The 27,893-nt window shown below is 48.9% G+C and overlaps 10 protein-coding genes across 16 annotated transcripts; 8 read left to right on the top strand and 2 right to left on the bottom strand.

Moving 5' to 3' along the window:
• Positions 1-28: 28 nt before the first annotated feature.
• On the top strand, positions 29-3,990 carry FOXG_00012 (uncharacterized protein). 3 transcript variants are annotated; one of them, XM_018376046.1, is made up of 6 exons: positions 32-242; positions 309-403; positions 457-574; positions 640-738; positions 789-2,121; positions 2,232-3,945. In XM_018376046.1, exons 1-6 carry the CDS (start codon positions 78-80, stop codon positions 2,348-2,350), a joined length of 1,929 nt encoding a protein of 642 aa, XP_018231548.1. In that variant the 5' UTR covers positions 32-77; the 3' UTR covers positions 2,351-3,945. The 3 variants fall into 3 exon arrangements, with proteins under 3 accessions (XP_018231546.1, XP_018231548.1, XP_018231547.1); XM_018376045.1 differs by having other exon boundaries at positions 41-242; positions 789-2,495; positions 2,553-3,930; XM_018376044.1 differs by having other exon boundaries at positions 29-242; positions 789-3,990.
• A 98-nt stretch (positions 3,991-4,088) lies between these two features.
• FOXG_00011 (uncharacterized protein) lies at positions 4,089-5,711 on the top strand (the record flags this gene model as incomplete). Its single annotated transcript, XM_018376043.1, has 2 exons — positions 4,089-4,313; positions 4,367-5,711. 2 exons carry the CDS (start codon positions 4,089-4,091, stop codon positions 5,678-5,680), a joined length of 1,539 nt encoding a protein of 512 aa, XP_018231545.1. The 3' UTR covers positions 5,681-5,711.
• Positions 5,712-6,057: 346 nt separating this feature from the next.
• Positions 6,058-6,522, top strand: FOXG_00010 (DNA mismatch repair protein MSH5; the record flags this gene model as incomplete). Its single annotated transcript, XM_018376042.1, has 2 exons — positions 6,058-6,113; positions 6,165-6,522. 2 exons carry the CDS (start codon positions 6,058-6,060, stop codon positions 6,520-6,522), a joined length of 414 nt encoding a protein of 137 aa, XP_018231544.1.
• A 381-nt stretch (positions 6,523-6,903) lies between these two features.
• FOXG_00009 (DNA mismatch repair protein MSH5) lies at positions 6,904-10,336 on the top strand. Its single transcript, XM_018376041.1, has 5 exons — positions 6,904-7,562; positions 7,626-7,864; positions 7,913-8,518; positions 8,575-9,004; positions 9,055-10,336. Exons 1-5 carry the CDS (start codon positions 7,070-7,072, stop codon positions 10,137-10,139), a joined length of 2,853 nt encoding a protein of 950 aa, XP_018231543.1. The 5' UTR covers positions 6,904-7,069; the 3' UTR covers positions 10,140-10,336.
• A 264-nt stretch (positions 10,337-10,600) lies between these two features.
• Positions 10,601-12,123, bottom strand: FOXG_00008 (uncharacterized protein). Of its 2 annotated transcripts, XM_018376040.1 has the most exons (3): positions 11,513-12,123; positions 11,189-11,451; positions 10,601-11,136 (listed from the first exon to the last, which is right to left on the bottom strand). In XM_018376040.1, exons 1-3 carry the CDS (start codon positions 11,782-11,784, stop codon positions 11,024-11,026), a joined length of 648 nt encoding a protein of 215 aa, XP_018231542.1. In that variant the 5' UTR covers positions 11,785-12,123; the 3' UTR covers positions 10,601-11,023. The 2 variants fall into 2 exon arrangements, with proteins under 2 accessions (XP_018231542.1, XP_018231541.1); XM_018376039.1 differs by having other exon boundaries at positions 10,601-11,451.
• A 66-nt stretch (positions 12,124-12,189) lies between these two features.
• Positions 12,190-13,873, bottom strand: FOXG_00007 (uncharacterized protein). Its single transcript, XM_018376038.1, has 2 exons — positions 13,640-13,873; positions 12,190-13,574 (listed from the first exon to the last, which is right to left on the bottom strand). Exon 2 carries the CDS (start codon positions 13,284-13,286, stop codon positions 12,357-12,359), a length of 930 nt encoding a protein of 309 aa, XP_018231540.1. The 5' UTR covers positions 13,287-13,574; positions 13,640-13,873; the 3' UTR covers positions 12,190-12,356.
• A 524-nt stretch (positions 13,874-14,397) lies between these two features.
• FOXG_00006 (protein phosphatase PP2A regulatory subunit B) lies at positions 14,398-17,670 on the top strand. Of its 4 annotated transcripts, XM_018376035.1 has the most exons (7): positions 14,398-14,459; positions 14,515-15,338; positions 15,413-15,453; positions 15,527-15,624; positions 15,709-16,360; positions 16,419-16,999; positions 17,058-17,670. In XM_018376035.1, the coding sequence occupies exons 2-7, from the start codon at positions 15,295-15,297 to the stop codon at positions 17,079-17,081; spliced, it is 1,440 nt and encodes a 479-aa protein (XP_018231537.1). In that variant the 5' UTR covers positions 14,398-14,459; positions 14,515-15,294; the 3' UTR covers positions 17,082-17,670. The 4 variants fall into 4 exon arrangements, with proteins under 4 accessions (XP_018231537.1, XP_018231536.1, XP_018231538.1 ...); XM_018376034.1 differs by having other exon boundaries at positions 14,398-15,338; XM_018376036.1 differs by having other exon boundaries at positions 14,515-15,453; positions 15,527-16,360.
• Positions 17,671-17,999: 329 nt separating this feature from the next.
• Positions 18,000-19,889, top strand: FOXG_00005 (uncharacterized protein). The gene is made up of 5 exons (XM_018376033.1): positions 18,000-18,420; positions 18,499-18,524; positions 18,588-18,604; positions 18,661-19,001; positions 19,058-19,889. Exons 1-5 carry the CDS (start codon positions 18,178-18,180, stop codon positions 19,625-19,627), a joined length of 1,197 nt encoding a protein of 398 aa, XP_018231535.1. The 5' UTR covers positions 18,000-18,177; the 3' UTR covers positions 19,628-19,889.
• Positions 19,890-20,072: 183 nt separating this feature from the next.
• On the top strand, positions 20,073-22,536 carry FOXG_00004 (uncharacterized protein). Its single transcript, XM_018376032.1, has 2 exons — positions 20,073-20,657; positions 20,711-22,536. Exons 1-2 carry the CDS (start codon positions 20,248-20,250, stop codon positions 22,323-22,325), a joined length of 2,025 nt encoding a protein of 674 aa, XP_018231534.1. The 5' UTR covers positions 20,073-20,247; the 3' UTR covers positions 22,326-22,536.
• Positions 22,537-23,558: 1,022 nt separating this feature from the next.
• Positions 23,559-27,014, top strand: FOXG_00003 (uncharacterized protein; the record flags this gene model as incomplete). Its single annotated transcript, XM_018376031.1, has 5 exons — positions 23,559-23,802; positions 23,928-25,387; positions 25,449-26,105; positions 26,171-26,568; positions 26,627-27,014. Exons 1-5 carry the CDS (start codon positions 23,796-23,798, stop codon positions 27,012-27,014), a joined length of 2,910 nt encoding a protein of 969 aa, XP_018231533.1. The 5' UTR covers positions 23,559-23,795.
• Between the last annotated feature and the right edge of the window lie 879 nt (positions 27,015-27,893).

The raw sequence follows: 27,893 nt of genomic DNA, 5'->3' as shown, positions 1-27,893 counted from the left end.
CGCCTAAACACGCTTCTGACAATTGTGACGCGACTGGCTAGCATCCTGACATCGACATCATCAACTTTTCTTCAACCATGCCGTCTCGCAAGCGCTCGCTTGCGGCCATCGATGGCGACGATGGTGAGACAGAACACTCATTACAGCATCGCATCCGTAATATGTGGCAGTTTGCGAACCTTTGCCAGTGGATATACATATTTGGCAAGGCTGCGAAAATCGACGAAGCTATTGATGTTGAGGTATGGCCACACAGCAGCCCAGTTCTTCAATAATGCGATAGGCGCACAAACTAACACATTTCATAGGAAATTGAAACGGAATGCCTCAAGCCGAACTCAAGCATCTTGGCAGACATTGCCCTCGCCCTCCTCAAACTAGTTTCGTCGCATCGTGGTTTAACGTACGTTTCCAGGAATTAGGAGATGCTGTTTTTTTGCTAATGGTGATTCGAAGGCATGAAATTTTCGATGACCAAGCACGAAAACAATTTACGAAGAGATCGCCGAACTACAACCCCTTCGGTTCTGGTGAAACACCCCTCAAATTCAACGATTTCGACATTTTTACCAAGGTAGGCTATGAAGAAATTACGAGGCCTGGTTAGTGATCCAAGGCTAATATACACTGTCTGGGTAGATCAAGGTCATGCAGCAACTGACTCAATGGGCCATGATCCATCCTGAGCGCATTCGGGATAAGATGGAAGAGCAAAAAGATAGCGAGCAAACAAGTTGGGTAAGTTCACATCTCAACAAAAAGGGGGTTAGCCACTAACAGAACTCCAGCGAATAGAACCATATGGTTGGGATGCAGATGACAGAACCTACTTCGTGCTGGACGATAACCGAGTGTATCGGCTTACAGAACCTCCGATGATTACGAAACCCACCAAACCGAAGAAATCCAGAGCATCGTATGGAAGTCGGCGCTCGAGCAAAAGACGACGCACGACCTTGAATGCAGAAGAAGAAGTGGTTGAAACGGATCAAGAAATCAAAGAAGATACGCCTAGCGAAGATGATGGCCTGGGTGGAATGACATGGGAATGTCTCGCCGTAACTCTGGATGATGTACGATCTGTTGTGGATGGTTTTCGGAAGACGCGTGACGAGAATGAGAAAATCCTGCGCGACCAACTAGAAAAACACCTTGTTCCTATCCTTGAAAAACAAGAACAATCTCGGCAACGCAGAGAGTTACAGCGAGAGCGAGAGCTAGCGAACGCTGCCAAAATGGCGAATGCAAAACGATCGAGTCGAATTGCTGGGAAAGTTGAACAACAGAGGCAGGAGGAACAGATTCGGGAGGAAGAACGACACCGAAAGGAAGAAGAAGCAAGCAAACGACGAGAAGAATTGGCGCAAATTAAAATGGAAGAGGAGCGCGATAAAAGAATGGTGTCTCGTGAACAACGGTTACGAGAACGCGAGGCACGACGCGTCCAGCATGAGGAAGAACTTGCACAACTCTCCGAAGACAGCAAGAACTTATCAAGTAGCAGCGGACGAGTATCTGAACGCCGTCTTCAAGTTGAAATTGAGAAAAACAAGCAAGCTCTGAAGGAGCTAGAGGATGAGGAAGAAGATTGGATTTTCGACTGCACTTGTGGTCTCTATGGCCAAGTGGACGATGGAGCTCACAGCGTAGCTTGCGAGAGATGCAATGTCTGGCAGCATAGTCAATGTGTTGGACTGAGCGAAGCAGCAGCTGACCAGCCAGAATTCCACTATATCTGTGCTTCTTGTATTCGGCGCGAACAAGAAGCCAAACGGCCCAGACCAACTATCAAGTTGAAGCTCAATCGTCCACCTAACTCCGGCGCCCGGCCAGATCCATCTCGCTCTTCGAGTCACTTAGGGTTATCTCTTAGTGGGGAGGCTCAGAAGGTCAACGGGACAGGAGATGGAGATCACGACGCATCTAACGGCAACGTTGAACATAGCTTGGCTCCATTGGCTTCCACCCCTGGTACTAATTTCAATGGCGTTGGCTTAACAATTAGTATGATGGACGCCCGCTCAGAGGTGAGTAAGGAGGTGCTTGGCACACCCAAAGGGACACCGGTGATTCCGGCACCTGTCAAGCTAGATGCTAGCATCCAGGGCAGCCCATCACGCAGTACGTCTATGACCACCCCGATGACGTCCTTCCGGACACCTAGTCCTTCGAAAGGTATCGACAGCTTCCAGGGGGATAAAACAGCTGAGTCGGCGTTGAGCACACCTCAGATCAGCCGCGAGATATATCGAGCAGCTCACGAGCAGAACGGAACTATACCTTCTATCGCTGGGCTCTCCCCAACCAAGCATTCACCACCCCGCCCCATCGATTCGGCCAGCTCGAATAGATTCAAGGCTGCTACTCCAATACTTCCTCCAGTCGCACTATCACCCTCTCCTCAACATCAGATTTTGACTCCGCCAATCAAACCATCGGAGCCACCAAGACCGTTTGAAAACCGATGAACACTCCAAACACGGGGATTTAATAAGGCATGGGTCCTGGTCAACGCCACGACTGTGTTAGGAAGTTCTCTAAACCATGTTTAGGCATGATATGAGACTTATCCCTAAGCCATCTCCAACAGCAATACAAGCACAACCAATACGATAATAGTATTAACGAGAAGAAGCTGAGTCTTTTTCTCTCATTGGAGAGGGATAGAGCTATTCAAAACAATTGCCTGTCATGGGGCCTCAAATGAGAGGATGGCACAGGCAGGTCGAATCACACTTTCCCCCATCTGTAAGGACTCTATAATCGTCTCCAGATCAAACTAGGCAAGTGAGCGACCAACAGGATTTGTGATCTGAAGCACTGCAGCAACGCGAGACGCGAATGGCCGAACCTATGCCGAAAATAGGGTGTCTATCAACATTGCTAGGCGTGATGAAAATGGTGGTCAGGAACAAATGGCCAAAGCTTCGAATAGAAGCCTGTTTCTTTTTTGGGCGCCAGGTCGGAATAGTCTTAAAGGCAGAGATGATCTGCCAAAACAGAACCAACAGACCAGGCTGGCACAGGGCTAGATCAGGCTGGGCAATTATGGATTATTTGGTTGGTTAGTCGTTCGGCTACCGCGACACATCAAACAGACGCTGCCAGCATGACTGCGAGTGGCCGCTTGGTCCCAGTTATCCGGCATTTGAAGCAAACATGCTGCAGCCCTCCACATAACAAGCCTGGTAGGGCATGGCAGGGCATGGCAGGGCAAGACAGCTAATGGAAGCAAAGCAAAACAGCGGTGGACAGGAGCTGTCGGAGTATCAGGATGGCACGGCGCCTTTGGTTATAAGTAAGAGAACATTACGGATAATAGATCGAGATCGATTCACCAAACAATAGGAAGTCAACAACGTCTCAAGTTGGGATGATTGATGACAGCCAGAGGGGCCGGATGCGCACATCAAAGGAATGCGCCGTGGCTGAACTAGTGGCATGCGAATAAGGCGGCGCAGGGAAGCACAATCAAAAGTATGACATTCTGTTTCTATTGAATGGATTGCGGCTGGACGCCAAGCGGCCCCATCTCTTAAGCTCATAGGGCTTCTATTCTATCTGTGCTTCTCCATGTTGGCCCGGGTGTAGTGTGTTGGGTGGAGGATGCCGGCCAACGACACATGTAAATGCAGCTTGGAGAGGTCTACCACTCTGGTAACGGTCCGCATTGCGGTCTGTTTCCCAACAGAACAGTCGTCTGCTCCGGTCTCTTTGAACTTGGGGGCATCAGGTCGTTGCTTGTCTATTTGTGGGCATGGTCCTGGCGTTGTAGACATATCTATGGTATCAGAATGTCCCAAGCACATACAAAACCACTTGTGGCAGCTCAAAGAAATCCGACAAAGACGTCCTTGCTGAGTACTCTATCTTCAGGCCGCTTAAGACCAACATAGCTACTGTCAAAAGATCAGACTTTATCTCTTCATCTACATTGTGCTTCTTACAAAGTCCACTTGCCGTTGTTCACTATAGTACCTGTGTCGTTCCATTAACTCCATCAACAACAACAACGCAGGACTCTTCTCCATCCTTGCGTCCCGTTTCTAGCCAAAATCAATATCTAAGAGCGGCGGAAGACACGCGACATGCCGCAACAGATCCTTCCAACTCCGCCATCCTCTTCTGATGGCTTCTCTCAGCAGCCAGTGGCCATGGAGTCACACACTTCGCATCCTCAAGGCTCTATGAGCCCAGAACAAAGCTTTGCCGGCTACTTCTACTCAACTCGATACTCTACTCCCGTTCGTGACGACGACTCTTCTGTGTATGAGCCATCAACTGTCTATTCCCAAAGTAGCGATGTTTCGTTTGTAAGTCCAACAGGTCCAGACTGGTTGCCATCATAGCTAACCTGCGACAATAGCAAGGTTATGCTGGAGGTCTGGGTATCACAAGTAACCCTTATGGTCCTTTGACCGATGAGATTGGCTACAATGTAGGTTGCACGAGAGCACAGGAAGAGCCAACAGCTGAGCCAACGAAGCAGAACCATCTCCCGTACACTCCGGAAGCGTCGCCTTCAGCACCTTGCCCATCTAGCGATGCAATTACGACTCGCAGTGGTCTCAATATCGCTAAGAAATCGCTTATTTCACGATCACCAGCAGTGAAAACTGGTCGAGTTCAGAAGAGAAGCCGTGCAGAGAAAGCCAAGAATGCCACCAACATGCTTTCAAAACCGCTTTCCGAAGCTGCCAGAGACTTTCCCGATATTCATGTCTCTGACATCGAGGCCTTTGTCAGTCGGCCAACTGAAGAGAGACTGTCGGAAACTTCGCGTAACAAGAAGGCTGGTCAGATCAAACGTCCCATGAATGCTTTTATGCTATACCGAAAGGCGTACCAGGAAGTCGCTAAGACGCAATGTTCTCAGAACAACCACCAGCATGTCTCAAAAGTCTGCGGTGCCGCATGGGTTATGGAGCCAGCGCAAATCAAGGAGAATTTTGATCAATGGGCCAGAATAGAGCGTGTGAACCATCAACGAGCACATCCCGGATACAAGTTCACACCCTCAAAGCCACGAAAGGTCAAACGTGATGGGGATGGTAATGACGACTATTCAGACAACGACTCAGACTGGAAAGGCGGACGTGGTCGGAAGTCCAGATTCCGCCATGCTACACGACTAAGCGAGGCACCAGTCGCCTACGATGCTGCGAGTAATGCGATCGGAGAGCCAGCCATGCCATCTTACCATGACATGTATGCTAACCCGGCTCCAGATCGGCCCCATTCACTGTCATACGATGATATCACACCCAGCCCTTTTGATATGGGCATTCGTCAGTACAGTGGTCTCAACATCAACAACGAAGTAATCAACAGAACCCCTTCTCCTGGTGCCATCGACTACCCTGTACACGGGCTTGATGGATTCGCCGACTACTACGGACCACCTGGATCAAGCTTTGACAATGCCGCTCCCCATCTCTTCGGACCTGCTCAGTACGATATTTATGATGGAATCCCTGCCACCGTCCCTTTTGACCAAGAAGGCTGGGTGTCTCACGTGGAAAGTGGACAAGACTTGATGCCAGTCATGGGTGGTTACGAAGACACCACAGCACAAGACGTGTACCTGAAGGGAAGCAAGGATGATTGGAAAGTCGAAATCATGGACGAACCTGGTCACTTCGAGGATTGGTATGCACAGACCGAGCAGGGACTCCAGTGATGAATGGCGTCATGATGTCGCCGTGTAATTGTAGCAATTTTCCCTTGTGTGTTTTACTATTTGGGTGAACGGATTCGAGCATCATACATTGGATCGAGCGGTTTGATTTAGACTTGGTTTTCCTTGTGGGTATTTTAAAAAAGAATTGTCAGGTTTTTGGCAAACACCATGACTAGGATTTTCCCATCTTAATGTGTAATTCGAATCATTCTGTCTTTGAAAGCTAACACTGTCTGTGGTGTGCATGGGTGGAGAATGGCATAGGCTTAGTCATTGGATGCTAGTACCCATGTCTACATCTAGGAGCCGTGACTTGTCCCCAAGACGACGTCCATCTTCATCGCAACTGTGACCAAGCTGTCTGATTCCAACACAGGATGACTTGGATCTCTAAAACAGTGACCGTTACTGGTCTAGTCCTCTTAGCACATGCGTAAGCTCGGCAATTCTTGGTATTTTCGCAGGAAACTGACAATCACTCCAGATGCTACTCCGCGCAAGAGCACTCCGTCATCTCGTCAACAGCGGTGCATCATGGCCAACCGCAGCCGCTCGCAACACACTCGCTCCCAATCGACATATCTATCGAAGCACTGGTAGCGACTTTGATCATTGTCCTGGGCTTGGTTCTGGGAACTCCAAAGCTTCGACCTATTAAGTGGCACGAGTGGGCTGGCAAGATTGAACGCGAAGGAGAGGCTGGTTTCCAAACAGGAAGTGGCGAGGTGGAAAAGGACTATCGGGGAAACCCTTTCAGTGTGCTTGAGACGAGGCCAGGTTTCATTGACATCCGCAAGCAGCGCCGTGAATTTACGAGCTGGGTCAAGGCTGACGAGAAGTGACGACAAGAGCTCAGACACCTAAGATGGGCGACATCACACCCTTATCGATATGACGGAATTCTATCTTAGCAAAATGAAGCGCTGTCGACGAGCGACCAGCCTCCAGAACCAAATAGAGTCTATTCATATACCTGCATGACCACATTCAATACTGTATTAGCCAGTTGCACCGATTGGAACAATAGGTCCTATTCAAAAGAATGTTGGTACTTGCCACAAATACTCGATCGTTCATGGATCTCTTTGCGTTAGGTAAAATTTGCGATCGAGTTCCTTCCACATGTGTGTCCTTCCTTCCCATGATGACAAAGGCCAAGAGGAAACTTAGGGCTGCCATGAAACTTCCAACGCACTGGGAAATAATTGAAGCAGTAAACGGCACCTGCCTTGAATTGCATAGACAACTAAGGAAGGTCACTCCCGTCCTGATCTCTCGTCTTGTCATTGGATGCCTGCTAATTGCACGGCGCGGTAAACTCATCCTTCTCCCTCCCCGCATATTCCTCTGGTCTTCCGGCAACAAGCCTATTAAATCCACTCGACCAATATGCCCAGGACGCCAGGCTCGAGTGCTTCTAGCTCGAGTCGTCGTGGCCGAGGCCGAGGAGGTAGAGGTTGGAGAGGCCGCACTTATAACCGCAGAAACAGTGGCGGTTTGTCCTCCAGGGGTGGCTCAACACGGTCGCGAGCTCGCAATCCTTCTTCATCAATCCGCTTCAGTTCTGTTTCTCAGAACCAAGGACAATATTCAGATCCACAAGAACCGCAGACGCTCAATGCCAACACTCGTGCTCGAAGCAGCAGTGAGCCCATTCAACATGAAGTTGTCATGGCCATCGATCTCAGGGAGAATTCCACCATTGGGTGCGCATATTTCTCAACTACTGACGGGATTCTACATGTATCTGAGGACATTGCCACGGCTTCACTCGACATTGCGGAGCAATTCCTTATCCATATCCAACCAACCAGTCTTCTTGTATCTGCAAGAGCATCTGCCAGTTTCCGCGACCATCTGGAGAAGATCACTGCGTCAGAAGGTCAGCGAAAATAGATTTATCTTCCAATTCGTAGGACGAGAAACTGACGATAGCCATGCACAGGTGCCTCAAAAGGGGTCATTTTCCGCGGCTTGCAGTCGTCAGAGTTCTCAATCGAAACGGCACACGAACGACTTGTCAACCTCGATTCTCAAGCTTTATCTGCGACTGGCATTGTATTCTCCACAGGGATTGAAGAGGATGGAAGTGAAGAATCCATACCGGGTCTTTCCCAGCCCGAGTCGCAGGCATTCCGTCAACTTCGCTATGGAGGCTGCATAAACATGAATAGCCAGGTATCAGTAAGTGCACACTTTTATGATTGTGACTGGGATGCTAATATGTTTCAGGTAGGATGTGCTGGTGCTTTACTTGGCGATATTCTTCGTCGACGACCCGCTGATTTTCTCCCTGATGGACAAGTTGCCGGAGTTCTCTTTCGTGTTGTTGACATCCGCATGTTTTCCCTTAATACTTACATGTATGTCAGTACTGACGCTCTCTTGTCACTGCAAATTCTGCAGACCGAATTGCACCCCAATAGCCAAGCGTGGGGACCAGATGCGAACAAGAGCAATTCGAAAGAAAGTCTTTCAGTATATGGACTGTTCCATCACCTGGCTTGTACCCCTCAAGGTCGTGCACAACTACGCCAACTCTTCCTTCGACCCCTGTTGGACCTCGACATCATTTCGGAGAGGCAGAGGACCATCACAGTATTGCTTCAACCAGACAACGCCGACAAACTTGCACAATTGACTTCGACCCTACGCAAAATTCGAAACATGCGCACCACGCTAGCGCAGTTGCGAAAAGGCATTGAGTTTCCCTCCGCTGGTCATTCTTTCGATAGGGGCGTATGGGCAACAATCCAGAAGTTCACCGCCCAAGCTCTGACTCTCAGAGACACGATAGGCTTGTTTAATGGAGGCTCTGATATAGTGATCTTCAAGAAAGTAAGGAGCTGCTACAAGAAGTGATCTAACGGTTTAAGCTAATAGTATTGACTAAGCTCATTCATACTCTCGAACCGGCCAGCTTAGTAGTTGTTGGAGACATGATCAACAAGACAATCGATTTTGAACAGTCCAAGGCACGACACAGATCCTCCGTCAGAACCGGAATTGATCCTCAACTTGACGAACTCAAAAGACGGTATGACGGGATGGACAGCTTCCTGACAGAAGTTGTCAACCAACTCAATAGGGAGTTACCACAATGGGCACGCAAGCATGTTCGATCGTGCATCTTTCTGCCACAAATAGGTTTTCTCACAGTGGTGGAATCAAATCGCCTGACAGGTAACGGGCAATATGAAGGAGAGGGGACAGCTGTTGGAGCCTGGGAAAAGTTGTTTACTGCGGACGGTGCAGTGTGCTACAAAAACAGCTACATGAGAGAGTTAGACGAGGAATATGGGGACATGTATTGCCAGATTGGAGGTAAGCTTGTTGACAGTAGCGCTTTGAAGGCTTTAACTCACGCAAGGCAGATCGGGAGGTAGAGATTATACATGGTCTTGCAGGTAAAGTTTTGGAGCACGAGGAGCCTCTCTTGCTCGCCTCAGACATGTGTGGTGAGTTTGATGCAATACTTGCCCTTGCGCTTGGTGCCGAAAAGTACGATTGGCATGCACCACAAATGGTGGAAGCAAGCATTATTCACATCGAGGAAGGCCGCCATCCTCTACAAGAACTTGTTGTGCCAGCCTTTATCCCAAATCCCTGCCATCTCTTTACAGGGACATCAAACATAACGGCGGTCCAAGACGGCTCTCCTCAGGCTCTGGTCCTGACTGGGCCAAATCACTCTGGAAAGAGCGTCTATCTCAAACAAACAGCTATAATTGTGTATCTTGCCCACATCGGCAGTTTTGTGCCGGCAGTTCAGGCAACAATTGGGCTCACAGAAAGCATCTTGACCTGTATATCTCCTAGGGAAAGCATGTCTGGAGGCGAGAGCTCTTTTGCAAGGGACATGAAACAAGCTGCGCTATCAATGAAATCATCAACACCTAGAAGCCTCGTCTTGGTAGATGAGTTCGGGAAAGGGACCAATGGCGATGATGGTGCCGGACTGCTAGCCGCGTTACTGGACTACTACCTATCTCTCGGGCCCGAGTGCCCTCGTCTACTTGCTGCTACACACTTTCATGAAGTTTTCGAGTGCGGGTATTTGGAAAATCACAATGGGTTACGCATTGCGCACATGAACGTCAGAATGGACTGGAATGCATCACTTGTTGATGATCAAGTGACCTTTCTCTTCAACCTTGAGTATGGTCATAGCACGTCGAGTTTTGGAGGCAGATGTGCAGCTTTGAATGGGGTGCCAAGCGCAGTGGTTGAACGTGCAGAAAACATTTCAAAGTTGCTGGCCCGAAACGAAGACCTGAGTGCGATTTGTGCCCGCCTTTCTCGAGCAGAGGAAGTCCAGCTTGGGAAGGCAGAGATGACTGCGCGGCTTTTTGTAAGCGAGACCTTCGGCGACCAAGATGAGGCCAACTCGAACCGGGAAGAACATACGAGGGGCTCTATTATTGAGGTATTGGAGGATATACTATCGCCTGGTATTTGAGAAGCTGTTGCCGAGTCGATATGAGATCGAACTACGAGGGGGCGACTTCGCGAGTGCTATGAGAGGGCTATGGCTGAACACTTTTCTTTACTTCCTGGTCATGGTTCCATCAAGATCTTTGACGTAAGGTAAATAATACATCTATTAAAGCTCATGAGTAATGCCTATTGCTGCTTCTAGAGCCTCATTGAACTTGACTACCCGATGATTGAAGGCCATTGAATGGTTGCCTCGGTCAGTTTCTGCATTATCATGAACTGTAGGCAGGGCCTGTCGAGTCTCTTCTTATTACATGGATGAGGCTTAAGGTGCTAGCTTCATGGGAATGTTTGAAACCGTACCGTTTTGCACTATGAAGCTCCTGAGAGCTACGTTGCGTTTTCAATGAGGCTTGAGAATGTTTAAATAGTGAAGCAAACACATTGCCAAGTGATCACCCTCAAAGTCAACAATGAAAAGAGGTCAGGTAATACATGGCGAAAGAATAAAAGTGGCTAAACCCAACACAGGACTGAATGGTCAGTCAAGTCAATGTTTGTTGCTGTATTATTCTATATACAAAACCAAAAACACGCATACATTCCACATCAAGCGCCCGTCAAGTCTTTCAGCATAAGCCCATTTCAGATCCTATATATATTGTGATAAGCACGCTTCATAGTTTCAAGCCCTATCAACGTAGGGTATTCATAAAATGCGTCGTAACTGCAGTCATTCGCTCTGGTGAGCGCAAATATCCTTTTGAGCATCGAGGCAAGCACATGTCTTCCTCGGCAGCGGCAGCAGGACGTTCAATCAATCCTGATACACTAGCACCAGCAATCATGCTTGCAAGGCCCGCGATCGTTGTATCAAGTTGCACATCAGCTTGTTTGGCACCTAAATCAGGGCGTTGAGTATGGCAATGCCTGCCCCGAAACCCATAAAACACAAGGCGAGTCTGTTGGAGGATGAAGCATCGTTCCCATAATCCGAGCAGTCATCACTGGAAACGTTTCTGCAAGCACGAGAGCTTAGACTAGAGCAGACCGCGGTTGCTGATGACGAACCCAGAGCCTGTCCACCACCCTGAACTGTTGTACCTCCGCCACCAGGTACAACTATAGTGACACCATATTGGCCTCCATCCCCGAGGAAATTAACACATTGATCGTAGTTTTCTTCGCAAGCATCAACGGCTGAGGTGCATGCAGCTTCGTTTGAAAATGTCGTGGCAGCATAAGGGAAGGCGAAATATGAGTTCGGGACGTAGGATGCTTCAGCGGTTGGTTCGCCAGTGGCTGAGGCTGGAGCTGTACCTGTGCAGACAGCGCTTGGCATCGTTAGCAGTCAATTCGTTTGTCGAAAAAGGAATCCGACTTTTGAGCACTCACCCAGACGGACAGCAAGCCGGTTCATCGTCGGCGTCCACGGCACACGTTTGGCCGTTTTGGCAGCATATGTCGCTAAATCTCTCGCCAAGCTCCTCAGAGCATCGGAATGTGTTCGCTGGGCATGAATCGTCCCGTCTGAAGATGACAGAGGCTGGTGGAATGTAGTAGGCTGGGGCGTATACTGCCGTTGCTATTGCTTCTACTTGAGGAATGTTCTGAGCAGATGTAGAGACTGCAGCGAGGCCGAGCCAGATGCAACTATAACTGAGCATGATGATTGTTGAGAGCAAGCGAACGAGAGATGATTTGGTTCAGCTGCGAGAACGAGGCTGAGAGGTCAAGACGTTCTACTGCAGGTCGGTAAAGCATGCGAGGAGCAGCGAATGTTGGTTGGGTTCGTAAAAGAAAGCCCCAATGAGATCCTCGTCTCGTGTTCTCTCTCACTTTTTCCTTTCCCCGGCCTTCGTCTATTCTTCCTTGTCAGCTTCCAGGTCCAGCCTCCAAGTCAGGAACCTAAGACGATTCCAGTGGGGTCGTTAACCAAAGGGCTTAGCCCATAACGTCGCAAGTGCAAGGTTGTGCAGTGAGCAGACCATTCAGCTTGTTTCCTTGGGCAACAACATGACAGACAATCCAATCAACTCAGCGTACCTAGGTAAGGCGTGGGATGATGTCATGGACCCTGTTGACTGAGCAACCCTTGGCACCAAGCTAAAATTGACTCGATCAATTAACTTCACATTAGCCATTGTTTCGAAGTCAGTGTTCATATAAATACATTATATCCCAAGTATGATTGTTACTGCTGGTCAAAATATCTGAGATCGACCTGTAGATTAATTCTTCAAAACCCTCGGACATGGCCCAAAATCTGTCGTAGCCGATCCAGTGCCTTTGTCTGAGGCACGGCATCAAGACCTTGAGTCTTAACTTCTTCGACTTCTCTTCGAGCTTCAGCTATCAGAGGTTCTAAACCCCCCCAGACATATTCTGTATACCCATTCAACACCTTGTCCCATTGCTCAAGGTAGCTATTCCTCACTTCGTCGGCACTCGTTGTACCAAAGTGAAGCTGCCGTTCGAAATCTGCTTCAGGCCCTGCCTGATCAAGAAACTCGGGGTTAAAGTTGAGTAAATCATCCCAGCGAAAGCCAGAGAAAACCGAATCTGCAGGGAATAGGGTTTCTCTCAGCTTGGCTGCCGCCTCTGGTGTAAGGCCTTCATCTTCGGCATCCGGATCATGAGCTCCGAGCAAAACACCATCAAGTCCCCCAGATGAATCATCGAGTAGGTTGACTACAGCAGCGCCATCCATCTTCTCTTGCTCCAGAACAGCGCTTGGCGTAGATGGTATATGGTGACTTTGGTTTGGGAGCCTTCCATATTGACTGGCATCCTCAACCTCTAACGTAGCGTCGGCACTGAAGAAGGCGTCAAATGCTTCTGCCGATGCACCAGAAACCAAATTTGTCTGTGAGCGTAACGATTCACCATGGGCTGTTGAGCGCAACCTGTGCGATGATGCGTCGCCCGTACTAGATGAGTTTCTCCCAGTGATGCTGCTGCCACTGGAGCTAGCTTTTTCGTCTGGTCGCTGGCCACTTATATCTGGACCCGTTCCGAAAGCATGGAGAGCAAGCCTGCCAGAAGCCTGAAGTCGGCTGGTGATAGAGTCAGAGTTTCCAGAACCGTTATCTGTGGCCTTTCCTTTCGATTTTGCAGATGTATCGTTTTGTGGTTGTGCTCCCGGTGGTTGTCTGTTGTCGTTGTCCATGGCTGTCTATATTAGCCGAGGAGCATGAACAGCTATTGCTCCAGCAGCAGAGGCAATGAGTTGAGTGTCTTGTTGGATAAGTCGAAGGAAGAAAGCTTAGTAGAAAACTTCTAGAAGACCGATGATGAGCACTTCAGTTCATTCGTTGTAGACGTCTAGGATATGATTAGACTATAAAATAGCCGCGATGAAGTTGAATCGGGGGCACATGTCAAAACCGCTCCGGGCGGATGAGCGGGTGCCGATCGGCCTGGAGCTTGGCACCGGATTTCCGAGAAAACTTAATGCCTGATACCGCTCATGAGTTGATACTGAAACGGCTCTGGCAAGTATAATTGAGTTAAGAAGCTGACCTAGATTATTCTTTGATGAGATGAGATCAAAATGGAACGCGCTCTATATTCCACCACCAGTGCTGACCATGCTGCCAGCTCTTTATCTGAATACCTACCTATGGATGTCAAGTCATCCAGGGATACCCCGCTGTTACATCAAGCTTGATCTGATATATGGATTAAGGTAGATGTAAGTTGCGTAGAAGTGACCAGCGTAATGGCTTGTCAGTCAGGCTGATCTATCATGCAGCCTCACTTTGAAGAACTAACATGCCTAGGTAGCTCTAGCTCTCGTCGCTAGCAGAGCTTACAGCTATGTATGCCTCTGATTTGTCCAGAAGTCTGTCAAGATAAACTTGGGCCTCCAAGGGTTGAGCTGTTGGGGTCAGTAGGTCGGTAACCCCTCACAAACAGAAGCAGCCCACACAGGCACGTTAAGTCATCGATTTTAGTATGCTGGTGGCGTTTAGCCTTGAAGGACAGCCTATTATAGGCAATGAAGCCTTGGAGCTCTCTTGTGGCTTCTGTACCTAAGTGCCAACTCAGCTCTGAGCTGTTGCTCGACTCTTACTGGAGGTCCAGTTCTCTCGCAGAATCATCGGCGTAGGGGAACCTGACCTGAAAATCAACCCAAACTTGAGGGATCCACCATAAACTGTCCTATCCCATCGATCATCCAGCCAAGCCCAAACCAGGCCCGGCCAGGCCAACCCGAAATCGAACTGGATCAGATCAAAGCAGCTTGACTTTTGTTTCTGCTGCGTCACTGCCCATCTCAACTTGTTCTTGATATGTTCTCGACACGGAGAAACTGTCTTGTCTGCAGCGAAACCTTTCCGTACGTAAACATCACGAAACTCGATCAATTACAGACATAATAATACCTACTACAGCTAAACATAGCTTAAGACCTCCACTACTATCTTAAGCTGCCTTCCCTTACCTAGGTACCTTACCTACCTACAGTAGCCAGGTCTTGTGCCGCCAGCGCAACGCAGTGCAGTGCAGTAGGCAGCTCACCAACCTAAGCACAGCGCAGCTCAGCACAGACTGCAGAGCGCTCTCCCTCCGCTCGCTGTCTCCTCCCTCATCTCTTTGGCCCGCCCTCCGTTGCTTCTGCTCCTCGCCCACATCCACATCCACATTCACGTCCAAACCAAAGCAGACCAGCCTACCTCCACCACAACCACCATTACCACCCGACCATTATTCTTCAGCCTTGGACGCCTGTCCACCTCTTAACATCATTCAGCCCTCCGCCGTCCTGCCTCCGATATCCCTCCCTGCCGCCGGACAGGAAATAATTTTGGACGACGTCTATAGATCACGGCGGCATATCTTGGTAGACCCCACTGCGGCGCCGACAAAAGACGATATCCAGAAACGACACCACCGCCCATCCACTCACCACCTTACCTTACGCCATCTAACACCCACCGCAACACCAGACCAGACGTGTGCTGTTGTAGCTTCCATCATCCACCCATCTCCCTTCGTGTCGCCTCGACTCGTCAACATCAACTACTTTCGCTGTTTCCAAGTTCTCGGCTCCGATTAATCCTCACCTCCGCCTTGGCCCCGCCATTCGAATCCACAGCTATCGATTCTGACCTTTGCCTCCCTCGATCAACAACCACAACCCCTCCTAACCCCCGCCTTCGCTGCTCACCAAGATGGTTGATAGCGAGACGAATTCGCCCACGTGGAAGTTCACGCAGTACGTTATCTCTCTTGATCCATTATTGGGTACCTCTCGTGTTTTTGAAGGCGAAGCTGAGCTGTCGTGTGCAGGTGTTTTGGTGACAAGGGCGATGTTGAGGACATCACCGAAGGTATGTCACCACCCTCTGCCTACTTCAGAGCCAGTTATCCGTCATGGTTACTAACTGCCACGCTCTGATACAGCTGATATCATCTCGACGGTTGAGTTCGACCATACCGGAAACTATCTCGCTACTGGCGACAAGGGAGGTAGAGTAGTGCTCTTCGAACGCAACGAGACGGTACGTCACCATTCCCGAATGTCTTTGCGTGCCGCTTATCTTTGGCGCTGCACTCCCTACTGTCGCCGCTAACTATGGATGCAGAAAAAAACCTGCGAGTACAAATTTCACACTGAGTTTCAGTCGCATGAGCCCGAATTCGACTATTTGAAGTCCCTTGAGATCGAGGAAAAGATCAACAAGATAAAGTGGTGCAGGCGACAAAACGCTTCACACTATCTGTTGTCTACCAACGACAAGACAATCAAGCTATGGAAGGTGTTCGAGAAGTCGCTCAAGGTTGTGGCGGAGAACAATCTCTCTCACGATGTAACTCCTGGGAGCATTGCAGGTGGTGGCGGCGCTCCCAAGCCTTTACCGTCTCATCAGTTTAAGAACGCCGCCGACCTAAAGCTGCCTCGGCTCACACATCATGACACAGTGGTTGCCGCCGTGCCACGCCGGACATACGCCAACGCACATGCCTATCATATCAACAGCATCTCGGTGAACAGCGACGGAGAGACCTTCATCAGCAGCGATGACTTGCGGATTAACCTCTGGAACCTCAATATTCAGGACCAGAGCTTCAACATCGTTGACATCAAGCCTGCCAATATGGAGGAACTTACTGAAGTGATCACAGCAGCCGAATTCCACCCCATGAGCTGCAACTGGTTCATGTATGCCAGCTCTAAGGGCACCATCAAGCTTGCTGACATGCGAGAGAGTGCTCTATGCGACCAGCACGCGAAACGTTTGTGCACCCGAATTGTAAGAACTTGTATAATTGCAAGCGTACTGACTACTCGTAGTATTTGAACAGGAAGAAGACCCCTCGTCGCGATCCTTCTTTTCCGAAATCATCTCCTCTATCTCCGATGTCCGGTTCTCACATGACGGTCGATACATCTTATCTCGCGATTACCTCACCGTAAAGATTTGGGATATCAACATGGAGCGACAGCCTGTAAAGACGATACCGATCCACGAGCATCTCCGGCCACGATTGTGTGACACATACGAGAACGATAGTATATTCGACAAGTTTGAAGTTGTTTTCTCTGGTGATGCGAAGAATGTTATGACAGGCAGTTATAACAACAATTTCATGATCTATCCTTCAGACCCTGACAAGGAGGTCGAGGTGGTCCTTCAGGCGGACAAGTCGGCTTTCAAGGCGAAGAAGGTTGGTGTGCCCACGCCAATCAACGCCTCGACAAGCCCAACAGCTACCAATGGCAAGAAGGGTGGATCTAGGGCTGGTAGTCCAGGCGGTCAGGGCCAGCGAATGCGTAAGGAGACAGACGCGGACCAGATCGATTTCAACAAGAAGATCCTGCACATGAGTTGGCATCCCTTCGAGGACAGTATTGCGATTGCAGCTACGAACAATGTAAGTGAAACTGAGGCACACCTTTGTATGTCAACCCGGGGCTAACCTGCGGACACAGCTCTTTGTCTTCTCGGCACTCTAGACCATGGTAATGGCGTTCATCTCGTAGGGCAGTTAAGCGAGCTAGTCCCTGGCTGGAAGTCGAAGTCGCAACAGCAAGAGTATAAGTACTTCAGCCTCAGTCATGGTGGGATCTGCCCAGTTCTTCTTGGGCATGACGTGATATCTCGATGGTGCAGGAAATGATAATACGGAACAACACGACCTACTATACTTAGAAGCGATAGCACGTATCATCGATAGTGCTTGGAATGAATGCTACGCGGAGAGAAGGAAGAAAGCTGGAAGAGGCCCTTTGGATGTGGCCGTTGAAAAGACTGACGATAGAAAGCTACTGGCTATCTGTCTATGAAGCAAGCGAATGAACCAGCGGGAAGAGCCACATGGGAGGGAGGTGAACGGATACATTGGCTGGCGTTCGGTCGCCACGTGTAGCAGAAACCACAAAGAGACTATTGAGAATCAAAGAAATGCCACTCATGCCTGAGAAGAAGCCAAGTTAAAATGATGGACGGCTATTCGCCCGCCATTCGGGTCAGTGGAGTTTCGAGGGAGACTGATGATGGATAATGGTAAGGTTAGATGCAGGGGCCGCATTCAACGCCTCTAAGAACACAAGCAGTTGATTGTTTAGTAATTTCTTGACCAATCCGCCGTTTGTATCGTGACGCAGGCCTATGTAAGCTTCATAGCCAATCTCTGAGGCTCTCGAGCTGCCACGACCTCTGATGCAGCAATGTTCCATCATGCAGTACCTCCCTGCGATGGACGGTCTCTGGTTGAATTTAAGGTACTTGAGATGAGATAGGGCTGTTCAGCCAGCACTAACTTTTGACGTGTACTCAGTACGGTTTGGTCCAATGAAATCTTGGTGGGTATGCAGGTACAGCGGTACCGCTGACTTGATGCGGGTCAACGCCCAGCCTTATCGAAGAGTCTGAGCGTCCCTCGGCCCCCGTCTCATCTTGGCTCTTCTGCATTACCTGGGCAAGGACAAGCAAGACACAAGGGCAACACCAATAACTCGGCCCAGCCGCTTTTTGTCAGCAGAGCTCTTTGTTGAGGGATACCACCTGTCACTCCTTTTTTTTACTATTTACACCTCCCATCCCACAGAGATGGCGACCGAAATACCTTCCCACATCCTCCGCAAGAGGACAGCAGCCTCAGACATGACGGTCCTCGAGAACTCGATCCGTCGTGACAGCGCCTCTCACGAGGCTCCTGTTAATGACCTGGAGCAAGGATCGAGGTCATCTGTAGCGCAGAACATTGCCAATCTGGTGGCTCACGAGGTCGGACCTTCATTGTTGACGGTTGGTGTCATGTTAAGCTTGATCTTTGGAGGATGCTGTTCAAATGTACGTTGTCACTTCCAGCCCCCGCTACCAATTGTCTTACATGGCCATATGGACTGACTCAAACCATGCTGGCTTTAGGTTTATGCTCTTGAAGCTATCGTCAAGTGAGTTTCCCATGTGTATAATCATCCATACTGTGCTACGAGACTAATGAGTTATTTGTATAGCTTTGAACCATCAAGTGGTATGAAATCGTCCGCGGTCCCGTAGCCTTTAACTGACGCATTCTCTTCATTACAGGAACTCTGTTGACGTTTGTTCAATTTCTCTTCGTCGCTGTAACGGGATTCATCGCTCAATTTGATAAGAACAGTCGTTTCTTCCTTACACCTAACAAGGTTCCCATCAGCCGTTGGATATTCAACATTGTTCTCTTCTTCACCATCAATGTCCTCAATAACCACGCCTTCAGTTATGATATTTCCGTTCCAGTTCATATCATCCTTCGATCTGGCGGAAGTATCACAACTATGGCGGCAGGCTATCTATATGGCAAGAGGTATTCTCAAATGCAAGTTGTTGCCGTCGTCCTCTTGACACTCGGTGTCATCTTGGCTGCGTGGTCGGATGCTCAAGCCAAGGTAGACATTCCTTCTCCGAGCTTTGCTAGGCATACACTAATAACTCTTGGCTATAGGGTACAAGTGAAAGCAGTGGTCGTCCGGCCTTCAGCACTGGACTGGTGATCCTCTTCGTGGCTCAGCTTCTTTCAGCCATCATGGGGCTTTACACGGAGGCAACATACGCCAAATACGGCCCTCAGTGGAAGGAGAACCTTTTCTACTCGCATGCCCTCTCTCTGCCGCTGTTCCTGCCTTTTGCTCCGTCAATGGCACGTACTTTTGCTCATCTTATGACGAGCACCCCGTTACAACTACCAGGCGTTTTCGGCTTCGCGACCACTAAGTTCCAGATTCCCAGTCAGATCCTATTCCTTATTACCAATGTTCTTACTCAATATGCTTGCATCCGGGGAGTCAACCTTCTGGCCGCTGCATCAACGGCTCTCACCGTCACCATCATCCTCAACATCCGAAAGCTCGTCAGCCTACTTCTAAGCATTTGGCTATTTGGTAACAAGCTAGCTCCTGGTACACTCCTAGGTGCTATTATTGTTTTCAGTGCCGGCGGGCTATACTCAGTGGGTTCGAGAAAGAAGACACCTGCGGAGAAGGGAGTTTCTGCTAGGGCCAACAAAGCAAGCTGAGGAGCTTGATGCGTGTTTTCGTCGGTATAAAGGGTTTTCGCAACGCTCATCGAATTGTAGACGGCGTTGATGGTTAAGGGGGACCTTGCAAGAGAGGATCTGAGTGTAGCCGGACGTCATGTCCAATGCTACCATGTAGGCGTTATGGTGAATCTTATATGCTAACGAATACCAAAAGCCAAAGAACTTATATAGACTAGACAATCGAGAATGCAATTTTCGAATAGACCGTGGATATTTACCATATTTGTGTTGATATCAAGTAGCCTATAGTGCTCGTAAGGAGGAGCCCTTACACCACACAAAACACCGATGACATCCATTGAAAAAGACCCTGGAAGCAACTTGGACGGAATGATATGTCGGTCAGGTCCAAGCTGGGAAGGATGCAGATGTTCAAACCTTCCCACGCATCTTCAAGGTTGCCATTCGAGCGCTTATCATTCTGGTCTCCAACACCAACGCGGGGAACGATATCCAGATGCGTCTTGCAGTCAACGCCGCCCCTCCACAGGTTATATATCACTCAAACGCTTCCAAACTCATGGCCACGATTATCGACACCAACAGGAGCCTCCATCTAAGATTCATCTGCTATCATCCTGGCTTATTTGCCCGGTATGTCGCATCCACAAACTGGTTTCCCACAGACAACCTTCAAAGGAGAATCTACTCTATCAAGGCGACGAAAGACTGTTTCGCGCACTACAGTTCGTACCCAACTCGATCAGCTGCGATCAACCGGGCGGTATGACTGCTTCAGGCTCAATTGGCACCCTATCTACGACGACAAGTCCATGTGGCCCGTTCCATACCACTTATTCTGGGACAGTGATATCGCTAAATGGATTGAGGGGGCTTGTTACTTTCTAGCTGATCCAGATGAGTATGACGAGGATATCGATCAGGCTGTCCGCGAGCTTGTAGACATGATCAGGTCAGCTCAGCAGCAAGACGGTTACCTGAACGTTCATTATACTGTGGTTGAACCGGGAAAGAGATGGACCAACATCCGGGATATGCATGAACTGTAGGTTGTCAAACAAATCCGGTTACTTACAGGAAGCTGACTTGGCGACGTAGATACAATGCTGGCCATCTCATAGAGGCCGCAATTGCTCATAAGGAATACTATAAGAATGACCTACTTCTAGAGCCTATTGAGAAGTATATTTCTCTCATCACGAAACATTTTGGCCTCGGAGAAGGCCAGTTGAAAGGTTATCCTGGCCACCCTGAAATCGAGCTATCGCTTTTTCGACTGTACGCTGCTACAGGTAATACCGGAGCTTTCGACCTGGCACAGTATTTTCTGACTGAACGAGGAAATACTGATGGACATGAAGGGAAACACTTCTACGACTGGGAAAGAGAAAAGAGAGGCGAAAGCCCGTGGCTGCGGTCGAACTCCTATCCTCAATCGAGGGCTTATTGGTATTGCCAAGCTCATGTTCCAATCACAGCACAAAACACAATTGAAGGACATGCTGTCAGAGCTGGATACCTTCTAACTGCTGTTGCTGACATGCTGCATCTCTCTGCAGAGAGTGGAAAGGCTTTACCTGATGCCGAAGCATGGTCACAGGCACTGCATAGACTGTGGGACAGCATGGTTGATAGGAAGATGTACTTGACTGGAGGCATCGGTGCTATGGCACAGTGGGAGGGCTTTGGAATTGATTACTTCCTTCCCCAGGGCACGGATGAAGGAGGCTGCTATGCTGAGACATGCGCTTCGATTGCTTTCGTCATGCTCGCGGAACGAATGTTACACCTTGATCTCGATTCTCGATACGCCGATATTATCGAGCTATGTCTCTACAACACCATCATGACAGCCATGAGTTTGGATGGCAAATCCTTCACTTACATCAACCAACTTGCCAGCTCTGAAACTGACAAAAACATGCGTGAGGGGTGGTTCTGGTGCGCTTGTTGCCCTCCAAACTTGACGAGGCTATTCGGCAGTTTGGGCGGCTATCTTTGGGATTATGGTACTGAGGGCAATGGCGTCTTTGTGAATGTCCATTTATACACTGGTGCCGAGTTGCAATTCAAAGTAGGCTACTCGATTGTCACGCTCCAGCAAAAGACCAACTGGCCGTGGGAGGGCAAGGTTGACTTTGAGTTGTCGTCTCCATCTTTCTTGCAAACCACCATCCGGCTTCGTTTGCCCGCTTGGTCCAAAGGAAGATTTACATTATACCCACCAGCAAATTTGACCACCTCAAAGGTTGAAAAGGGTTATATATCTCTACGGCCTTCCTATCTCTCTGAAAATCCTCGGTTCTCGCTAGATATTCATGGTTTCGAACCAAGATTTATATCACCCCACCCCTACTCAAATCAACGCAACTTATCCCTCGCACGAGGGCCAATCGTCTATTGTGTCGAAGATGTCGATAACCCCTCGGAGTCTAATCATTTCAAGGATGTATTCATTCGAACGGACTCGTCGGTTACTGAAGAGAAAGTGGTCCATGAAGCGTCCGGCGAAGAGTATGTCGCGATGCAAGCTCAAGGGTGGAAGCAGTCACCTTCAGCACTTGGATCACTATCGCTAGAGGCTGCTGAGTCTGTGAATTTGGTTTTTGTTCCATACTATTTCAGAGCCAACAGGGGAGGGGATGGTCAGATGAGGGTTGGTTTATCAAACGGTGGCACCGAGCCAGGGGTTCTTTTCCCTGAGAGACTCTGACTGTGGATCTCTAAGGGCCAAGTATATAAGCATGACTTCAAGGGGAGAAGACTATCGGGTTTCTTCATTTCATCTTCACCTGAGGCCTGACCGATGACTTGTGACTGATGCTGAGTGATATCGTTGCCCGTTCGAGTGTGTCGCGAGATAACACTCAATACACGCATAACATTGAGTTTTGGATAATACATATAGCTCTCTGAAAAACGACCTTCTTTTGTCTTGAGAAGCTGCCTCTTAGTGTGATTAAATCTATGACATATGCATTTGTAGTGATTCACTTACACTCCCCTATCAAGCTTGAAAATGCCAAGAATGAGGAGCGGAAAGTAATGCCATTATCGGTTTCATATTGCTTTAATGCGTAGATATACGATTTTTAAACCCAATGCCCAAAGCACTTACCCTATCACTCTTACTGCCTCAAAATCTCCTCGTCTAGGGGTCCCCTCTATCAAGACCAGGGATTGACCCGGTACTACGGTTGCGGCAACGGGCCATGTAACACGGTAGAGCACCCGTGTTTCCGAATTTAGTGGAGCTGGCGGTGATTCGGTTACTAATATTCTCATGAGCCTATGCTATGGCAGAGGTAAGGTGATTCTTCAGGGGATTCGCGACACTTGGTAAGTCAGCCGTGATTAAGCTTGTGGTTCGAATTTAGTGTCTCACTGTGCTCTGAAAGACTGTGAAAGTACGTTGTCTATTAATATGATTGTATTCGATTCTAGGAGAATAATACTTAATGGCATCCTTATTCCTCACAAGATGCCAGACCCAATCTGCATCTTGATACTTTACAGTTGATAGGAACAATCATGACTTGCGGATCTTATCGTTGAGAAGTCAACGTTGAGATCGGGTGACTGCAGCTCTTCCAAGAGCGAGGCTTCATATCTCTAGTTGGATATTGAGTCAAGGTTGGTGTTCTAAGTTGAGACCCCTGTCTTGTAGGAGAACGGCGGGTACCGGTTCTGCGGAGCCCTATCTCGAAGAATATTCTGCTTTGAGGAGATTTATATGCATATCCGATATGGAGAAAAACCACTACTATCTTGAAACAGGCGCACAACACCTCCTTCATCCGGTAAGGCTTAAGTATAGAGAGGTTCCAAGAAGCAACTATCATGTGGAGCTTTAACTCAATACCGAGCAGATGCCTCAATGAGTTTAGAGGGGACCTCTACCCCCCCGCCTTGCCTACGGCGTGCATTGCACCGACGCATTGTCCCGCTATGACCCGCTATAAACCCTGGTGTGTCACACCGTCATACCTTCCCTTCAAGGGCTGTCTCTGTCTTTGCCTCTCTTATTGCGGGCGCACTTCCTAGTGCTCTCCTCTTTCAAACGTCCTCTCGATAATTAAAATCGAATCAATCACCATCCTCAAAGTCATCATCCGAGGGAGGATTTACACAATCGAGGGAACTTGATCTGCTAGCTAAATCGTATTCAGATCAAGGCATCGCCATGGCTGGTACGTATTCTACAGCTCGCCCTGCCTCTCCTCCGCTGCGCCAGACCCAATATCACGAACCCTGCTTTGGCTCTCGATGATAACGACAGCAATTGGAAACATTTCTGACCGAGAATATGCCACAGGCGGCCCTATCTTTGAGGAAAGCGAATCAAGCGCGCTTGATGTGCGGGCACGGGAGTCAGATGAGGAGATAGACGAGACTAGAGATTCTGGTGCAACCGGACATGGCGCCTCGCACAATGCCCCCTCTGACGCTGGCTCCCACACCGGCAACGAAGCTGAGGAGCTCGAAGATGGAATGCTTCTCCGCGACTTGCCCAAGAGAACGACTTTTTACGATCCTGTCGCTGAGCGTCAAATGAGCCAGACGGACGCAAAATACTTCTACCACCGAAACAAGGCCGATGCACGAAGCGGTGGTGGGGCTGGCTACCAATCTATACCTCAAAGTCCTTTCCTTGCTTCTGGGTCTCGCCCTGCAACCGAATATGGTGCCGATAGTCTTGTGCTAGACTCGAGTGGTCGTCGAGTCGAGTCTTTCCCTCCTGGCTTGGAGATGCCAAACCCTGCCGTTGACTCGGGGTTTACTCAATCGCCTACAAAATTCAATGCGCAACCTGCCCCATTCCCGCCTAGTCATCCTTCTGCTCTTCCTCATGCTGGTCAGGTTGCCCAGGATCCACGGCTACCTGATGGCTCCAGCAATGGCCTGCCCTCTGGTGGACTCTTCGACACTGAGCCCCATATCACTTCAGAATTGAGTGCTATCTCGAAAAACATTCAGAGAATCCTCGACACCAGGCGCAAATATATCGCCCTCTCGAATCAGGGGCCTGATGATAACCCAAGAGACGGCCCGGATTGGGAAATTTACCCCCCTCCACCAGAGCCGGCATGGCAGCAATCGTCGAGGCAAAGAGCAAGTACTACAGAGCACGTACCAGGTCAAGAGAATACTGGGTTGAACGGTAGTAAGGATGCTACTGGGTCCACACCAGGAGAGTTGCCCCAGGAGCACCATGAGGGTAGACGCTCGGCAAGAAGGCGAAAGCCAGGTCAAGATATTGGAGAGGATTTCGATATGGCTGACATATTGCCTCTGCCGGGCGATGATGGACGCTCATATAAGTTGGATGATAGCGGAGTCTATCAAGTATTCGAAGGCCACGATACTCAGACGCCTGCGATCAAGGTTCCTACAATCAGGGAATTCTACATGGACCTGGACGACATTCTGGATGTCTCATCTGACGGACCTAGTAAGAGTTTTGCATTTCGACGTCTCCAATATCTCGAGGGTAAATTCAACCTCTATGTCCTCTTGAATGAGTATCAAGAAACAGCCGACAGCAAGAAGGTTCCCCACCGAGACTTTTACAATGTTCGAAAGGTAGATACTCATGTTCATCATTCTGCGTGCATGAACCAGAAACATCTGCTTCGCTTCATTAAGAGTAAGATGAAGAAATTTCCCAACGAAGTCGTCCTGTTCCGCGATGGAAGACATCTCACTCTAGCCGAGGTTTTTGCTAGTATTAATCTGACAGCTTATGACCTGAGCATTGATACATTGGACATGCATGTAAGGCTTGCTCTCTGAACTCGATATTGTATTTAGAGAATTGAGTCACTAACTGCTGTAGGCTCATACGGATTCGTTCCATCGCTTTGACAAATTTAATCTCAAGTATAATCCAGTCGGAGAGTCCCGTCTTCGAACTATCTTCCTCAAAACAGATAACTTTATCCACGGCCGGTACCTTGCCGAAATTACCAAGGAAGTCATATCTGATCTTGAGTCAAGCAAGTATCAAATGGTTGAGTGGCGCATCTCCATTTATGGCAAATCGATCGATGAGTGGGACAAGCTTGCCGCTTGGGTGGTCGATAACAAGCTGTTTTCGCACAATGTCCGCTGGCTCATCCAGATCCCTCGCCTCTACGACGTCTACAAAGCAAGTGGTCTCATGGAGACGTTTGAACAAGTGGTCAAGAATGTCTTTCAGCCACTCTTTGAAGTCACCAAGGACCCATTAAGCCATCCCAAGCTGCATATTTTCCTTCAGCGAGTGATTGGTTTCGACAGTGTTGACGACGAGAGTAAAGTCGAGCGTCGGCTGTTCAAGAAGTTCCCTGTGCCAAAAGTATGGGATACCAAACAGAACCCGCCATATAGTTACTGGATTTACTATCTCTACTCTAATCTGGTGTCGTTGAATTACTGGCGCAAGAAGCGCGGTTTCAACACGCTGGTCCTGCGACCCCATTGCGGAGAAGCTGGTGACAGCGAGCACTTGGCTGTTGCCGCCTTGTGCTGTCATAGCATCAGTCACGGACTGCTCCTACGCAAAGTCCCCTTCTTCAGTACATCTTTTATCTGGACCAAATCGGCATCGCCATGTCACCACTGAGTAACAATGCCCTGTTCCTCGCCTATGAGCGGAACCCTTTCCACCAGTACTTCAAGAGAGGTCTCAATGTCTCACTATCTACGGACGATCCTCTACAGTTTGCTTTCACCAAGGAGCCATTAATCGAGGAGTATGCAGTTGCGGCACAGATTTACAAGCTGAACTCGGTCGACATGTGTGAGCTCGCCAAGAACTCTGTTAAACAAAGCGGTTACGAGTTGGCCATCAAGGAGCATTGGTTAGGGCGTGGCTGTAATAAGCCAGGAAAGGAAGGAAATGCCATGGTTAAGACAAATGTTCCTGATCGAAGGGAAGAGTTCCGCTACTTCACCTTGATGCAGGAGAGAGACGTGTAAGCGGCTGGCCCTTTCCGTATGATCGATCACTTTTATGCTAACGATTGTTCCCAGGCTGTCGAAATATGTCACTTATAATGCTGCGAATGAGCCTCCTGTGCAAGCTGCTGGAAATGAGAGCAAGATGTCAGAGTCAGTGGCGTCCCTGGATGGCCAAACCGCTGGTTTGGGGGTCGCAACGGGCAATGAGACTGCCAATGTCGAGACGTCTTCACCAGTTGGCCATCACATTGCAAAGGTCGCATCCCAGGTTGGTCTGTCGGCCGGCCGAGATCAAACATGGCCCAGTGATCCTATGTCGGACCATCATCTCTCTGGAACCGACCCGAGAATGTTCCCAGGCATTTTTACTCGTGGACACCGCACAGGTAGCCATCGGAATCTTGCCCAAGCCAGTGACGACCGTGACACTGAAGACGATATTTTCGGCCCCGAAACCTGATCTTTGCTAGTCTCGGCCGTGTATTTAGATGTGTAACTGTTTGAACATTGTGAATAGAATTGCTTTAGGTATTGGAATGGATGAACAATTGGACACCCAACAGGTGTGGATAGACAACGGCGCATGTGGATTAAGTAATCGAGTATTTGCTCTCGCTTTGGCATGATTTAGGGAAAGTTATGTGATAACAAGGTATATAATGTATCTAAACAATCAGCAAGATCGTTCTGTGTGGTGATTAGGCTTCGTTGAAATGTTAGCATGTTCGCTTCTTTTTTTTTTTTTTTTTTTTTTTTTTTGGCATTTAATATTAATCATTGAGCTTCAACTTGTGGCAGAGAAAAACATAAAAATCTTAAGGACCTAAAAAAGATATCAATCATTATCACTGATAGTTTATTTAAACTTCTCTTACTCTATAATCTGGCAGCTGGGATAAGTGAAGCTCAAATGGCCTATCTCGACTCACGTGCAAGATACAGGGTAGCATTACCCGCTGAGTGCTTAGCTTTAAGCTGACGTTACTTTAAAGCCCAACCTGCGCCAGATAAAGGGGTGACGCACAATATGTACCTGCAATGCTCCGCTTCTGGCGACCCAATCCGCCTACCAACGAATTAACACATAGTGGATCGCATTTTACACCCACCCACGTTATACCGCAATCAGAGATTCTGGTTAATGAACTTGGTAGGGGGAAGGTACGGTACGTCGGATCGGTCCATACTTGCCTTACCAAGGTAGTCCATCGCTTGCTCCTCAGACAAACGACCCACTGCGTCACTTCGCATCGCATCGCATCGCATCGTAGCGTCTTACTTCTAGCCAACCCCCTCTAATTGTCTTTTTTATCATTTCTCTATACTTAAGCAACAGAGG

The sequence above is a fragment of the Fusarium oxysporum genome, chromosome 1 (genome assembly GCF_000149955.1).
Source record: "Fusarium oxysporum f. sp. lycopersici 4287 chromosome 1, whole genome shotgun sequence".
Lineage (NCBI taxonomy): Eukaryota > Fungi > Ascomycota > Sordariomycetes > Hypocreales > Nectriaceae > Fusarium > Fusarium oxysporum.
This window is presented reverse-complemented; position numbering and strand designations above follow the sequence as displayed.